Consider the following 16,712-nt stretch of genomic DNA (forward strand, 5'->3'; position numbering starts at 1 on the left):
GGCAAACAAAAAAGAAACTAAGTCAAATGCGCTACACAAACTACACTATGCGTACATTGTATATGCCACATATGTTTGATGTGTGTTTTTCAAATTAAAATCACATTCACCAATTGCAATTGTTTACAGAATACAAATGCTTTGCCCTCACATTTTCTCGCACCACTTTTCAGGTTACCGCCATGTTCAGCTTACATCCGACACCGGCAAGGTGCTTGAGAACTCATCCCTCTTTCTGCACATCACTATGAGCACCCGGTCAGGAGACAAGGTGAGCCAGCTGTTACAACTGTTGGTGACTTGCAGCCATTCCAATAGCCTGCTTGCTTGGGCTGGTTGTTGGCATGCCATGCAGGGGAAGCCGAAACGGGTATGTTACAAATCAAAGCGTGCCTCTTGATTGGTCCCACTTTTAGTTTCATTCAGGCTTCTCAGAGTCAGATATTTGTTTAAAGTACTCAGAAATTAATAAAATGTGGCCAAACAAAACAAGGACCAATCGCACGCATATGTCACACACAAGGCGTAATTCCCGGATATTTTATCACATGTGGGTTTTTTTTTAATGAACCAAATCCAGACAGCAAATTTAAGAGAACTTCAGCGTTAATTTGCCCATAAACTTTTCCTTTCAGAAAATATAAAAAATTGAATAGGGCATATATATAACTAGCATTTTAAACCATATTAGATAAAAGTTTCCATTGCATTGCTGTGGATAAAAAACTTGCGCAGTTTTCTCTGTATCTATCAAGGTGGATCTGGTACTTTAAAAAAAAAGCTCGTGTGTTGTGTGCCTGGTATTCAAAGGTTTTTCTTTTTTTAGTCTTACAAACCCTGCCCTCATTTAGTGGATTTAAAATGAACAAGGATAAAGAGAGCATGGCATTTCTTTTTCTCTTTTTTAGGGTAAGGGGGAATTGGTTAAAATGATGTGCAAGATGTTTGTTGAACTTGTGACAGAAATCAAGCAGACTGTATAATAAGTTGTTTATTGTGTTCATTCCTTAAGGTGCAGTCATTCAGAATGTGTTACTGCATGCATGCCTTGCAGAGTGCCATTTATATATATTCCTACCTCTGGTGCGCAAACACAACAAAGTGCACGCACAAAACCCACAGTTCACTTTAGTGCTTGTACCAATTTTTATGAAGGAGGGACTGCACATGACTTTTTGATGGTAACCTGGGAAATCCTTTCAGATTTTGATAATACTGTACTTGTCTCTTTCCTTGTACTGAGACATTCTAGGGCTCTAACTAATCAGAACATGGCCAGGTGTGATGACAAAATATGAAACAAAAGCAGCAACTGGTTTTCAGGCAGCCATGTAAAGTTGTCATCGTGCCCCACCTGACAGCATACTAAGTGGTTGCCGAGTCGTGAGAAATTAGTGTGCTCAGTTCTCCATTACTGCTAGCATTGTGTCTGCGGAAAAAGAGTTGAAGGGAACACTCGTTGTGGAGGCTGCTAAAGGTTGAGAATGATGCAAAGAAGACTGCAGTAGCAGTCACAGCAGCAGTGTGCCTGCACTGTATTGAGTGGTCCAGCATATTTGCTTTTCCATCATTCTCTCAGAAGCTGAGGAGGAAGCGATCCTGGCAGACACGGCCCCAGGCCGAGATGAGGCACGTTGGCATTCGTCACCTTGACGAAGCGTTCAAAGTGAGTGGGTGTCTCGTATTGCTAGATCTTCTTATATTTCGCCAGGAGAGAAAAACGGTACAAATTCCCCTCCATTTTTAGCAAACGCTTGAAAATCTGCATGCAACACAACTTTCATGTTGGGCTTCGTTTACAAACAATTTTGTTGGTGCCGATCTGTGTCAACAATGAGACTGCTAATTGTGAATCAACTGTGCGTGGAGCAGTACCACAAAAGCGAGCAAATGGCAACACACCATTTCATGCAAGTATCGTATCTCAGATGGTGTCTTGCGACATGAAGTGGGTTAATTAACACAGAAAGGAATGTGTGCACTAATTATCCATAACTGTGCCTTAAAACATATGCCAAAAATTTCACATGTACCTTGGATTTCTGTAAAAGTCACAGTTCAGAGTATACATAAAGGAAGCTACAGCCGCCAAAACTAAGGAGCATAGGGGGGTGGGGGTGTGGAAAAATAGACAACCACTTCATTGGCATTGGCATTGACAATGTTCTAACTCCCATGATTTTGAGGAAAGCAAGGGCACATAACTGGCTCCCTGGGTCAGTGGACCCCTGTCCTCAGTTCACGGATATATAGGAGGTGAAACTCCCGTCAGCGCGAGAGAGCGCAGGCGACCAGATAAAGTCACAATTGTATGCGCCAACGGGGCCGTATGCAGTGGCGGCGCCATGCGACGCCTCGTAGAAGCTGTAGCGAAAAAAAAAAAATTCAGCGCCCGGGCAGGCAGTTCTGGCGCGCTCTCCGACGGTGCGCGCTCAAAGCAGACAAGCAGACGACACGGGTGTTTGCTTCAGCGGGCACGCTGTGACGTATTTCTGCGCCCTTAAGTCAAACAGCAACAGTTCTTGCCGGTGTCTATGCCCAAATGGTTGAAGCGTAGCACTAGTTGCTCTTCGGGCTACCTGCGGTAAAGAAGCGTGCGAGAGTGCCCTCAATAGAAGTCAGGCGCGCGCGGCCAAACGGGAGCAACACGCTCGACCGGTTGCCTTGGCAACCGAAACGGCAGTAGTTTCTTTCCAGGCCACCAAGCGCCGCCAGCATGATAGTGGCACCGCGAGCTTGTGACCTTTTCTGGTCGCCACAGACAGCGGAGTTTCCACTCCTATATAGTGTTCCTCCGTGCCTCAGTTTGAGGTACCTGGTGGTGGTGGTGAGAGAGAGATGTGAGCTGCATGCATTAGTGCTGCATAACAATGCAGTGTTCATTGGGTGACCAACCTCTTGTGATCAACAATTAACTGCCACAGCCTATCCAGCGTGCATAACACAATCAAAGCAGGTTTTTGCAGTTGGACACCAACCCCACATACATGAAAGGGAGAGTGAGGTGTCCACTGACCCACAAAGCCAGTTGTGCGCCTTTCCTTTGGTGAAAATGAAGGCTTGTCAACGCCAAGGAACCCAATGCCTCACTTGTTCTGTTTGGTTTCTGAGCAAAGAAAATGGCACAGCAACTGTCTCACATATCTCTGTGGACACCAGAACCAGGGAGGGAAAGAAGAAAGGAAGAAAGAGGAAATTGAAAATTGGATTTAGAGGAAAAGCATGGCACGGCACAGCAGGGCAGCAGTAGTGACTAGGGACTCAGAGTGGAAGCACTTGCCACATATTGCTAAACAGACACGGACATAGGGAGACAAACAGGACAGGCGCAACCTACAACTGAACTTTTATTGCATGAAACCAGGCAATATAAGCATTTTCTTAACAGTGAAAAGAGGTAGCGCTCAAACAGCGTTATTGTCCAACAACATTACGAATTAGCAGACATGAAATGCATTTCTTTATCAGATAAAAACACTGAGGCAGCACTGACACAGCACGTACCTACTTTTTGCGACATTATATTTTACGGCCCGTCCTGTTTGTCTCCCTGCGTCCGTGTCAGTTTAGCGCTATGTGGCAAGTGGACTAGGGACTCTTACCCAAATACGCTCCTGGCTAGCCTAGTGTAGCTTTCGCTATAAAAATAAACACAAGCAGCAAACACAGGCAAACAACAAAGTGGACACAAGCAAACCCAGAATTGGACAAAGCTATACATATTGACTAAGTGCATGGGAAACCTTGCACAACCAACAGTTTCAACGACATCAGGATGTAGATGATTCCACTGATTGATAGTGTTTGGAAAAAACGAATTCTTATATACCGCCGTGCGGGCTAAAATTTATTTGATCTTTAAGTCGTGATCAAATCACTTAGACACGTAACTTTATGCCTGTAAATATCTATTTTTATCTGACAGTGTTTCAGTGTACAGTACTTCCTTAAAAATGTAAGGAGAGGTCGTTCATAGCGCAAGGACAGGTCAGCCCAGTTAATTCGGTGTTTAATATCGGAGATGCTGCTCGGAAATTGATAGCAACTGGTTATAAAGCGAGCAGTGTGATTCTAAATAGCTTCTAAGCTATTAATGGGATGTTGTGTTTGTGGGTCCCGCATGATGCAGGCTATTCGAGGACAGGCCGGACATAGGTTATGTATAGTGTTTCCTTCACGATCTGTGGGGCTTGTTTGAAATTTGTTTTGATAAAGTTAAGAACGTGTCCTGCCTTCTGGGTTACACATTGAACGCAACGATTCCATGATAAATCTGGAGAAAAAGCGACGCCTAGGTATTTAGCTTCATTAGCTTGGGCGAGGGGCTGACCATTAATGTGGAAGCGTGATTGCACGGGGTCACGCTTTCTGGTGAGTCAGATATAGCAGCACTTGGAAAGGTTTAGACACAAGCTATTTTCGACACCAACGAGATACACTGTCGAGGTCTGACTGTAAAACTGATCGGTCTGAATCATTTTTAATTTCCCTGTATAAAGCACAATTATATGCATATTGTTTAATTTTTATGCTATTCCAGAGCCAATATTATTAATCCCACCAGCGGCACGTGGTTGTTTCTTCTTCTGCTGTCTTATCCATTTAGCGATAAAATAATTACACTGTTAATCTCGCACTGGTCAACACCGCAGATTAAAAGAAAAATGTTCCCTACACTTCTTGGTTTCGGTGACTGCTGACTTCCTTCATGCACGTCGTAACGAGCCCCTCTTTGCACTTCCCTTGCCTGCTCAGCAGCTCAGAGTAGCTACTATAGACCTCCTTCACCCCACGATGTCACGAAGATGCGGTGGCACTGATGTCAGCAGCGACTTTCGCATGGTAGGAAAAACAGGTTCCGCCTGCCATGCCTACTGCAGCTGCCGCAGCTACTGGCGGCTACATCATGCCTGCGCACTGCAGAAGCAGCGTGTATTGACCAGCTGTGTCACTGTTGGATCCGCGTAGTAGCATAGAAGGAAATTTAAATTAGCCCCGATAGGTTTCTCGCAAATAAATATCGCATTAGGAAACTAGCTAGCAGGGAATGGACTGTGGTAGTAAAACGCGAAGTCTGGGAGGCGATCGGCATTGCCACTCAATGTACTTAATAGCATGCAAGTTACTGCGTTCATTCACCTGAACATCAGCATAGTACGCTTATAGTTGCGCAAATAAAAAAAGCACATATGTAGCTGCACATGTATTTATCACCTTGAGTCGGTGTTCACGGGGCGCCGGCGGTGCTCACTCGCCCCCAAGGAATGTGTTCTTTTGTTAACAGCACAGCATGTTTTAATGGCACCTTTTATGGCATTTAATATTTACTTGAAACTGTTTCTTAATATGACCGACGTAATTATTTGATTCGAGTAGAAGAAGTCTGGTAAGTTGTGTCAATCTTGCACGGTCACGTTGGCGTGCTTAGAATAGCGTACCTTAAGTGTGCTAAAAGCCACATGCTTTTTCATTGCATCATGCATGTGTCATGTTTCATGACGTAGTACATGACAGCTAAGCTACATGATAGCGAAGCTACATGATGAAGAAACTACATGATAGCTAAGCTACATGATAGCTAAGCTACATGACAGCGAAGCTACATGACAGCGAAGCTACATGATAGCGGACATGTGGTGAGATTGAGAGACCGCGGCAATGAAAAGTGTTTTCGTTATTTATGCATGCGATATGTAACTAAGTATTTTGTGCAAATATGAAATTGCTATGCTAGTTTCAGTAATGACTTTTATTTTTAGCTGTACCTGGTGCAGTTCTTCGGTAATTATAATTAACACCCTCGTCAAGTCACCCCAAGGTCTTAAATAATTGAGTAGAAAGTGCACAAATCTTTTTTATGCCAGCACGTTCACAAAGCCCTGTTCTGTAAGATGATGCAATTAGTTCTTTTTTTAGATGATCAGTACTTATGCATGCATGGACATGAAAATGTTTCTTACAAAAACAACTAACATAGTACTGCACGTGTAGGAAAAAAGTCTAGAGATTTATTAGACTCCTCAATGTGTCAGGAATCGTTTGCGACAAATAGAATCATTCTATTTTCATGCAATACGAAATTACGAAGGTGTGAGTGATGCCAATCGCAGAAACGTTTATTCCCTCGTGTATGGCCTTCGCTTTCGCTTTGGTCAAAGAAAGGCGGCACTGAAATCAAAGAAAACCTCAAAGAAATTACCTCATAATTTTCGACAACTGCACATCTAAAAAGCAGAATTTATAAATTTCTACTGAATATTTTGCTATAATTTTTCGTCACAAAACAGAAGACCCAGGGCTAGAAAGAAAATTTCAGAAATCAAAAATTTTCACCAAATCGACGTTTAACAAGGGGAAAAGTCGGTATGGCTGGTGCGTGATTCTGCGGCTGAAAACAGCGCTTAAGCAAGATAGAGGAGATCGGAAACACGGCACCATCCCCACTTTTCACACTGCGTGACACGTGTGTCAACAGACGGTGAGCGCACGTCTGCTCCACCGAAACAACACCAGCACTTCCCCTCACTACTGTCCCGAAGTAAAATCATTCCGGCAAGTGCAGTGTGCCAAAAAGTTATTTTATTTAATGCCTAGTGCAGAAATCAACGGCAGAAACGCTTTCTGTTTACTACTAACCATATATACAATACACAGTGGCGAACTATTTCTCTGAATATGCCGCACGTGGCCAATGCGAGCTCGTGTACTTCAAGAAATTACTGAGTTGAAAGCATCAACCATTGCTGTGATTCGCAGAAACTGAAAATGCGCCTACAAGCCTTGAAAACCCGTGCTCGGTGGCCAACGCAGCTCGTGTACTTCGAAAAATTACTAAGTTGAAAGCATCAACCATTGCTGTGATTCGCAGAAACAGAAAATGTGCCTACAAGCCTTAAAAACCCGCTCTCAACGCCTCTCTGCTATGCCACTCCCTGGCCTTTTGCCTACTGCGAGCCTGCTTGCGACTCCAGCGCCACCTCGTTTGTTTGCAAACATGCAGGAGGTCTATACACTGAATCCGAGTTGTTTTCAAGCACTCCTTCATAGAGTCCTTTTTTTAGACGGGTCTTGCGTAGCACAACACAACGACACAAAGTAGAGCATACAACCGGATAGAGCTACTGATGCGCTGGGCGAATGGCACACACTAGACAATACCCCTGAAGGACAAGGCAACAAGGAAGAAAAGCTGCCAATTAAAAAAAATAAAGTTTAATAGGCATTCATATGATGCTACACGAGTTCCAGGATCAGCTGTTAAGAGGGCTATGCTGTTTAAAGAGGTCATGGCGGTATTTATAAGGGCTTCATGGTCGTGTGCATAGTGTTCAGTGGCTCATATGACTAATCACATAGCAGGGTCAAATGACAAATAGTCACATGACTGTGATGTGTGATGATGCCATGGGGGCAGACGACGACTATGAGATTTCTGGGGTATGTTTCTATAACACCAGGTGCTCTAAAAACAAAGCAACGCTCAACAGTTCAAGCACAGGCTGGATATATTTTGATCTAGCTGCCCACTGTTTGCTGTAGGGTGCATCAGGGGCATTGAACGAGTGTCAGCGGCTCAAGGGATCCCTGGACCGAGCCATGCTGGACTGCTGCGAGGAGTGCGGCCTGCCAAGCAGTGCAAACTTGGCCCAGTGCCTGCGGGCCGCGGCTCTACGCCTCGCCTCCGCTCCCGAAGTGGTTGGAATGAGCATCGCCGAAGAGAAAGGGGTATGGGTCACACGACCTTCCTTATGTTTTGTTGTTTTGTTCCCTTATGTTTTGTTTAAGGATGTCAAGTGTGTGTATGCTCAATTTCCGTCGCCCCAACACCAGTGAATTTCTCTCCACCTGAATACAACCGCATTAGAAAATCATGACAGGCACCTGTATGTTGTTATGAAAAAGAAAAGCTGGGGCCGAATCCACAAAAAGGTTCGCTTTGGAACCAGTTCGCTTCCCCGATGCCCGCCACGCGCCGACGCACGCGATTGGTTCCGTGTCGGCACCGCCGGCATGGCGACATCTCGCAGAGGCGGGACCGCAGTTTTTGTGCATGTCACACCAGCTGTCAATCAAGTGAAAGCGAACCGGTGGGCCGTCTGTCCGTGGAACCGAGATGCTGGCATTCGCTTCATTATAAATGTGGTTCCTCCGTTTGCTTCCTTGAAGTGCACGCTGTCGAGTGATCGTTATCGGCGGCCAAACGTACGTGAGAATCCGTTCTACATGGCTGATGATGCTTTTAGGCGGCATTTCATGCTAAGGAATTAGTACTCCAGCGGTCCGCCGAGCTAGAGGACCAACAAGGGCCGCGATGACAAGAAAGAAATATCATCGGCGCTTCGGTTTTTTGCGGCCCGAGTGTACCGAGTGGACATTAGGCACAGCTCGGCGTGAGTATGCTGACGGCAAGCTTATAACTGCGATACGTGCAGAAATTGATAGAGAAGGTGTTGTTGAGAATCTGCCTGTGCCTTTCCAAGCATCACCATGCGCGCTTGCTGAGTGAAGAGCAGATAAGAGAGCGCTGTCATTAAGCTCTGTATCATCACAAACGCTTCATCGTGGTGCGCATTATAGGTTTTCTTCAAAAACTTTCGCTGTTTCGCTGCGGTGATGGCAGAAGAGTCCACATCGTTCTACTTATCATGTAACGCTGCTGCTTTTCTCTGAGCCATACTCCCTTTCTATGCCAAGTTAAACATGAGACGTGGTAAGTACCCTGCTTTTGCGCAGTTGTAAATGAGCTCCCGTTTTCTTGCAGTAAACTTTACCTGCATCAGTGGTGTTAACATTAGTCTCAGGAATGCGTAAATAAAGGGATGCCCCACGCTTGTAGCTAAAACTAGCATTTTTATTACCATGACGATAAGTTTTACTTGCGAGCTGATAGAGGAATATACGATGAGAAAAAGCAGTAGTGAATGCTTGGTTTGCTTTGTGAAGTTTTAGTGTCCCAAAGCTACTCAGGCTATGAGGTACATTGTAGTGGAGGGCTCCGAATAATTTTGACCACCTGGGGTTCTTTAATGTGCATTGACATTAATTAGAATGCAGGTCTCTATCATTTCGCCTCCGTCGAAACGCAACCGCCGCGATCAGAATCGAACAGGCATATTTAAGGTCAGCAGCCGAGCACCATAACCAGTGTGCCACCATGGCGGCTGGGTAGCGAAGGTGGCAGCCAATCATCCGTAGTGGACAGCTAGATGCAAATCGTGGATGCTATGTGAGCTTTAATGGCGCGCTACTTTGGGTGCTGTCTCCTGCTCGTCTGTTTTCTTTCTTCATTAGGTGCAGTGTAAACATTCTATGATATCCATAGTAATATTTCGTCCACGCGTGTCTTCATCCCGCTTCTGTTTACGAACACCGTTTCTTCTGCATTGCATGTTCGCCAACTAGTCCAGCTTCAACTATACTGCTCCATTAGCTCAAATGGCAGTTCCCGTTGGCGCACTGAGTTGTGCCGACCCAGACGGCAGCATCTGAGTGCTGGCACTCTGACCGTACCACACGAAAACGACAGCAATGAAAGTTCTGCTATATCACAAGCTTCCTGCGCAAGTTCAAAAATGAGTGGTGCCCTCTTGTGAATGTAAGCAAAAGCTTGCGTGATCGCCGATTGGCTGCGGTTGATCGCCGATTGGCTGCGGTTTCTCCCTGGTCCTCCCACAAGATTCACCTCACCCATGGCTGCGTCAAAATGACGTAGCGGCAAAACAAACTGGTTCCAAAGCGAACTGTTTCGTGATTTTGGGCCCTGGTTAACTCAGACTGACAGTGTAAAGTATATCTGGTAATTCAAACTGCAGATAATCATCAGCAAGTACATTGCTAGCACAGCTGGCAGTACTCAAGCCCCTAAAAGTGAAGTTTTGCATTAAAAAGACCTGTGCCAAATGAACTCAGTTCACTGAATACAGCACACTTAAAGCATGCTATCTTCCATGCCTAGGGATAAGCACAAAGAAAAAGCAACTAACTGCAGATTTCGTAGCTTCTCACAGGCCAAATTATTTTTCTTCTTAAAATAAACTTGCCTCTAAAATTTTGACAAAGCACAGCTGGAGTAATGGATTACATTTAGCCTTGAAGATTTACCACTGGGTTTTTAGATGTGCTTCAACTTTCATGTTTTCAGTGTCCAGTGTTCAAGGTGCAAGGTGAACCGTCTGTCAAGGCATCAAAACTAGTCATTGCATTTGAAAAGGTGAGTTCATTATTTCTTGTTCTTCAATGCAACCTCTGTTTTGTTGCTTCCGTAAACATTGTTGCACGTATCTTAACAAAAAACAACAACAAAGAACAAATAATGTAGCAGAAGGGAAGGGTTGGTATTGGCCGCACATGTTTTGAACGCAAATGTAACGTAATATGCGTCTTAATGGTGCAATAGAACTGCAGTTATGCCGGGACTTTTTGTTTGATAACACTGTGTAAGTCTTCAATCATGCATAATAACAAATTTTTACATGTGTACACAACTTCTTCTGGCTAAGATATCCCCTTCAGGTGCCAATTAAACCTGCTGAAAGGAAAATTCTTCTTTTGCATAAATGACCACCAGTAAACTAAGCAGAAGTGATGTGCAAAAATTTATGCAAAAATATTCATATTTAAGCACATTTTATTCACATCCACATTTGTGGACATGGCATTGCCTAAACCAGATCCATGAATGTAAGCACAGCTACATTTGCTCGCCTTTTCGAACTGATCGTTAGATATGAATAAATGTTTAGCTGCTAGAATATACACTTCAGGGAATTATTCTGTAGTTCATGGCTTATAAAACAGATAAAAGCAGCCGTTCTGTGACAACAGGCAGAGGAAAAATCGGTATTTCGAGCACCGAACGTGGCTTTGGAGTTGCAGCCTTCACGTCGGCACCATTGTGTAATTAACGAGTTCAGAAGTTGGGGCCAATGGTTGCTTCCATTATAAGTAATGCTTCAAGTCCGACTGCATCGAAAGGGTCTCGAGTGATCTGAGCACAGGTGGAAAAGGGAGAGATAGCATCTTGCGGCCTGTTTTATGCATCGTTTTTGCAAAAACGAAAAATCATTTTTAAAGGCCACTGACCATGGTGTGAGGGCACGGGTTCCCCCTTTTCACCCCCCCCCCCCCCTTGTGTAGTGCTGCCACTTTGTATTTTTCTTCGTATCGGGTTTCATACAAAATGTAATGGTTCTTGCTGAAACCGCAGCGAAATTTTCAGAACGATAGAGAAAAAATGTTCTGACTGTCACTGAAAATGGTTGCTTCCTTCGGATTCATGCGTTCTACAATCTAGCACACACAGGTATTCTCGGACCCCTTTTTGAATATTGGCAGGTGCCCTAAAACCCTCCTAGATTTCCCTGACTTTAAGCACTGGTCATAGCGCGATGTGTTTGTCAGCAGTGGCTCAGCTAAGTGGCGGTTCTTTGTGATCATCTGCGGCTCTTCATTGCTAGGTCGGCCGCACTTCTTTGGAGGTGCTTCTCCATCGGCTATTTTCATGAAAAACGCTTCAGCGCTGGAATCGTCGAACTTTCTCTTTGTACAAGCATAGTTTTCAAAGCCCGTAAGCAGTAAGCCTATTTTATACCATACGTACACAAAAAAAAAACGGCGCGTTATGGGGAGAAAACGCCACTTTTATATTTTCGGCATTAAGGCGCTATGGACACATTTGTGGACACGCCACTCTGAGCGTCCACCACAGTACTTTTTCTTCATCTATGACAATGAAAATTGGTGCCCCATTTCTATATTAACCCATCGACACATTCAGAGCCTTATATTGCATCATTCGTGATCATTTGTAAAGATAGAATGCAAAAAGAAAAGCTATTTACACGTCCCTCCAAAAAACGACATGATGCACATATTTTTTTTTTTTGCGCATTGCGCTGTATCTGCAAGAGATGGCGCCACAAACTTGACAGCGAGGGTCAAAATGGTATGAGTGCGGTATTTAAAGGTGGAAATTCGCCTTGCGTGCGAAAATATGAGGAGGCTTAGGTTACGTCCACATATGTGGCCACAGCGCCTAAAGGGAATATCTAGAGTTATGACAAAGTTGACAGAAAGGTCAATTTTGAAAACATAATGCCTTTGATGTACAAAGTACAAAGCAGCCTTAATAAGGAGTCCATGACTGTGGCACTATCCAGCAAGCAAAAAATGAAGCCAACAAAAGAAAAATCTTGCCACCTGATGATATTTAAAACATTCAATAATTATAAAAGTGTCTGACCTTAAGTCATGAACAGGAGTTTATTACGAAGGGTTAAGGGTAACGCAGTGAGCTACGGAAAGAAAAATGATAGGTGTAACGTTAAGAGACCGGAAGCGGGCAGAGTGGGTGAGGGAACAAACGCGGGTTAATGACATCCTTAACATCCTAGTCGAAATCAAGAGGAAGAAATGGGCTTGGGCAGGGCATGTAATGCGAAGGCAGGATAACCACTAGCCCTTGAGGGTAACGGAGTTGATTCCAAGAGAAGGCAAGCTTTACAGGGGGTGGCAGACAATTAGGTGGGCGGACGAGATTAAGAAGTTTGCGGGCATAGGGTGGCCGCAGCTGGCACAGAAGAGGGTTAATTGAAGAGACATGGGAGAGGCCTTTGTCCTGCAGTGGGCGTAGTCAGGCTGATGAATTCCTCATTCAACCAGCAGTGTTATGCTTGATTATAACAAAATAAAGGGAATAAAGTTTCAACACAAAATCACGTCATGTTTTGTTAAAATGTTAGTTCCTCAGCATCAGAATGGTGGAGCTCTGCACCGAAGCATATTGGCTCTTAAATTGGATGTTCTTTACTTTGTTTGCAGGTACTGGTCGAGTGCAAAGCCATTGCTGAAGCATCACAGCCTGTTTTCAAAACGGTACGTCATCTTTCCTGTGTTGCTGCTTCGGTAGCAGGACTGTGATGACAATCTGTGCTACTGAATGAACCAGGCGCTTCTTGTTTCTGTGGTTATCCTGCTTGAATGTGTTTTTACTATGTACTCACATATTTCATCACCAGTAAGTAGCCTGTTTTTTGTGACTAAAAAACTGAGGAAAAAGATGGTGCTAACATTTTGAATGTGCCTCTTACCTAAGCATTTCCTTTTTTATTCACAGGCACCAAAGAGAAGGGATGCGATGTTTTTCAAAACCATTGTGAAAAGTTTGAAAATTACATGTACAGATGTGAAAGCACAAAATATTAAAAGAAAGCAGCCACCCCATAATAAAAAATAAGGAAAGAACAGACATCAGTGATGGCTGGTTCAGATTGTACTTGACTGAAAATGTACTGTTAGTCAGTGGTTTTTATATGACATTGATCTCAATAGCTTAACATCAGCCAATGGAGTTCACAAGCCAGGAAAGTCAAGGTTTATATATAGATTTACTGCAACGTTAAACATAGTCATGGTTATGAGTAGGGGTCGCACTTTTCGGTTTTAACCGAAAACACCGATAAATGTACGCTGAATTAATTTTTTGAAATTCGGTTTTAACCGAAAAAGGTCAGTATTTCTGACATGCATGTCACAACTAACTGGCTGTTCAGTACCAGTTCGAGCAGGTTACAGCAGAAAACAAAAAAAAATGCTGGAACCAAGAACTTGGTGATACAAAGGTATCTTAGGGATTTAGTACAGTAACTGTGAGTTATGAGGCATTGATGCGAAAATTCAGGCACACCGTTGCAAACAGGAAAGCTCGACCACTTAGCTAAGCGCTGCTGGGTAGCGTAGTGCCGTTTGCTCAGACTTACCACCGAATGGGGTTTTTGCTGCGTTAATTTTCGCGTTAATTGGGGTTGTCGTTGCATTAATTTGACTCTTCATCATCATCATTCTCCATTGAACTTTGCATAAAAATCAAGTCCAAACCTTTTGATGACCTGTTCCTGCAGAAAGGCCTGCAGCTCTTTTACTCCAACAAATTGGCTAATCTGTGCCACATGTTTAATCACTTTGCCAAGCCAGGTTTGTGAAGATTCCGTTGTAGTTCAACACATTAGCTAACACCTCTTCTGTCTAAAATTATGTGCAGGTAGAGGGCTATGTTAGTGAATATCAAGCTATGGTGGTAACAGCATGCACAAGTTGTCATGGGCCTTCATTCAACAAGTTACTGTATCATGGGCCACTGGTGGGTCATGTCGTGTATTCACACTGTGCAGCATGAATACCGAGTGGTGCCTTGGGACAGATCAGGTTATTCAAGAAGCCGGCGAAAAACACACATGCCAGCTTGCTAGTGCAATCTGTTGTCGGTTTTAATGAGTTGGCTTCGCCGGACGCTCACAGGGAGGTTACACCGCACCCAAGAAAATTTAGGGGTGGCACAATGCACAGGGATTAGGGCTCCAGAAACCGCTGCCACAGTGAACATGTTAAGTAAATCAGTAGTGATGTTAGCATATAATTAAGCTTCAATACTCAAGTAATTCCACAGGCTTTACAGACGTTGTAGGTTCAAAAGAAAGGGTGAAATTTGGGCTCAATGTGTATCCTCCTTGTTAATTCAAGCTGGAAACTGGCCTATTTGTTACATACTAATGAGTGCACTTTATCTTGTTTTGCAGCTGAATGAGCTGTACCAGACAATGAGGAGTTTCTCTGAGGATCTAAATGAAGTATGTGCAGCTGCTGGCCTTAAAGGGAAGAAAGCTGAGAAGGTGAGTCATTTCATTGTTGATATCGAGTCTGACCCATTTTGCCTCCATTCGTTTAAAGTGAAAGCTTTATTAGTTCCCTCCGTAGCTTCTTTGCCGTGTGCGCAAGTTTGACCTTGAACCGAGGAGAAACCATGGAAGAGCTATGACATCACTCAGCTGCCGCCGCCTCCGAGACCGGGCGCTCGCCTTTGTTCTTATAAGTCATCCGCGTTCATTGGCAATGGCGTTGACAACGTTCTAGACTCCAACAATTTTGAGGAAAGGAAGGGCACATAACTGGCTCCCTGGGTCAGTTTGAGGTATGTGGCGGTGGTGAGAGAGAGATGTGGGCTATGGGTTAGCGCGTAGCTACGCTAGGTTGTGGCAGACACATGGCTCTGCAGCAATGGGCCGCAGCATTCATTAGATGACCAACCTTTCGCGGTCAACCATTAATTTAACTGACACCTGCCAGTGTGTAAGGGTGGGCGCACTGCCTATCCAGTGTCTGGAACGCACTCAACTTTACAGACGCCAAGCCGCATCTAGTTGCCCGATAACCTCAGCTTAGCAAGACCGAGCTTAGGAAAGTATAACTGTGCATAACTTTCTGCTTTCGCTTCGTATACTGAGGTCTAGCCGTGTTAAACCTTTGCTTAATTTTTTCCTTCTGTTTCACTTTTGCACTAATTCTGTGTTTACTCCCTCAATTCTGTACAGGAGTAATAACTACTCTTTTAATTTAGTAAGGGAGCAACAATCAGACAGTTGAGCGAGTTGGTAATGTATCGTGGGAAATAACAGCACGCAAAGATGAAAGACAAAGCAATGCGTTTGTCTGTTTGCGCTATGATTTTCCAAGGGAGTAGTGACTACTTCCTTAGTGATTTAAGGGAACAGGTTTACTCGCTCGTGCATAATTACTCTACTTATCAATGTTTTTTTCCTTGTTCACTTCTAAAGGCCGCTGAGCATTTTCTGTGGAACGCCAGCATTGTAGAGTCAAGGATGGACATGCTCCGTAAAGTGGACAATGAGAGCCGCTCTTGCATGAAGCAGGTTAGTTGCTTTTGTCTTCTAACCTGCTGTTGATGTTTACCGTGAGCGACATTATCCGTAGATTTTTTTTATATAGTTGGCTCAAGGCAGCAAGCATCATGCACAAGAAGAAAAGGAAATGAAATAAGGGAAAGAAAAGAACCTGCATGCATTTCTCTTAAGTGAGCAGGAAAGGCCTATAACTATTTGTGGGCTGTGCAGCACCTCCCGCTTCCTTGGAGTTAAATCTGCTTGTTCAGACACTGCCCCCAAAAGCTCTCACGCAGGTCATTTCACTTCACATATTTGCTACCACATTCATGGGACACAATATGTTGGCAAAAATGAGACATACTAAAAGCAAGCACTGAAATTTTCAACTGATCTGAAATATCTAGCAGCAGTGCAAGGCATAGCAACGGGGTGGAAGATATAGAGCTCAAGCTCCACCAACTAATGTCCCAGTGGGCCCCTTGCTGTCAGCATGACTGTGAATGTGCCAAAGCATGCTCACTAAGTGGATAGTATTACTACTTTTTCCTGCACTTTGAAATGGTAGGAAAAAAAAAAGCATTCCAAGTGTAAGACTGGCCTTCGGCTTTGTAACCTTCAGCGGCTGGAGCTTAACGGTGAAGACGGCGAGAATCGTCGAACGCTCCGAAGCTCGAGCGTGCTCTGGACTGACCGCTGCCTCTGGTCTGTACCTGGACTGCACCGCTGGCTGTCCGCGACGTAGCGCCTTGCAAGACGTTCATTATTACAAGTGGTGGAGGTGCCAACGATCCCCTCGCCCTGGAGCTTCACACCCGCGCATTGCCTACCGCCTCTGCAATGCCCGAGACCGTCACCCAAACCGCTTCACTGCTTCCATCGACTGTCTTCTGTTCCGCGCCGCGCAGCAGCGTGACCCGGCCATCTTCAGCGGCACAGATGACACGGATGTGGAGGATTGGTTGGCCTCCTATGAACGCGTAAGCGCATACAATAAGCGGGACGATAGCGTTAAGCTCAGCAACGTTATCTTTTATT

General features: G+C 44.4%; 1 protein-coding gene and 1 long non-coding RNA gene across 17 annotated transcripts in view; one reads left to right on the top strand and one right to left on the bottom strand.

Moving 5' to 3' along the window:
• LOC144110152 (inactive phospholipase C-like protein 1) overlaps positions 1–16,712 on the top strand; it is a 113,645-nt gene that overhangs the window by 86,539 nt on the left and 10,394 nt on the right. For all 12 annotated transcript variants that reach the window (XR_013309721.1, XR_013309723.1, XR_013309724.1 and 9 more), the window contains 7 exons: positions 174–271; positions 1,580–1,666; positions 7,540–7,725; positions 10,142–10,210; positions 12,820–12,873; positions 14,574–14,666; positions 15,609–15,704. Coding sequence is in view for 7 of the 12 variants with exons in the window: in XM_077642990.1 (XP_077499116.1) it covers positions 174–271; positions 1,580–1,666; positions 7,540–7,725; positions 10,142–10,210; positions 12,820–12,873; positions 14,574–14,666; positions 15,609–15,704 (683 nt within the window). In the remaining 5 variants the exon portion in view is untranslated. The remainder of the gene's footprint in view (positions 1–173; positions 272–1,579; positions 1,667–7,539; positions 7,726–10,141; positions 10,211–12,819; positions 12,874–14,573; positions 14,667–15,608; positions 15,705–16,712) is intronic.
• The window catches only part of LOC144110154 (uncharacterized), a 60,845-nt gene that overhangs the window by 26,119 nt on the left and 18,014 nt on the right, over positions 1–16,712 (bottom strand). The gene's annotated exons all lie outside the window — the stretch shown is intronic.

Source organism: Amblyomma americanum, chromosome 11, assembly GCF_052857255.1.
Source record: "Amblyomma americanum isolate KBUSLIRL-KWMA chromosome 11, ASM5285725v1, whole genome shotgun sequence".
Classification (NCBI taxonomy): Eukaryota; Metazoa; Arthropoda; class Arachnida; order Ixodida; family Ixodidae; genus Amblyomma; species Amblyomma americanum.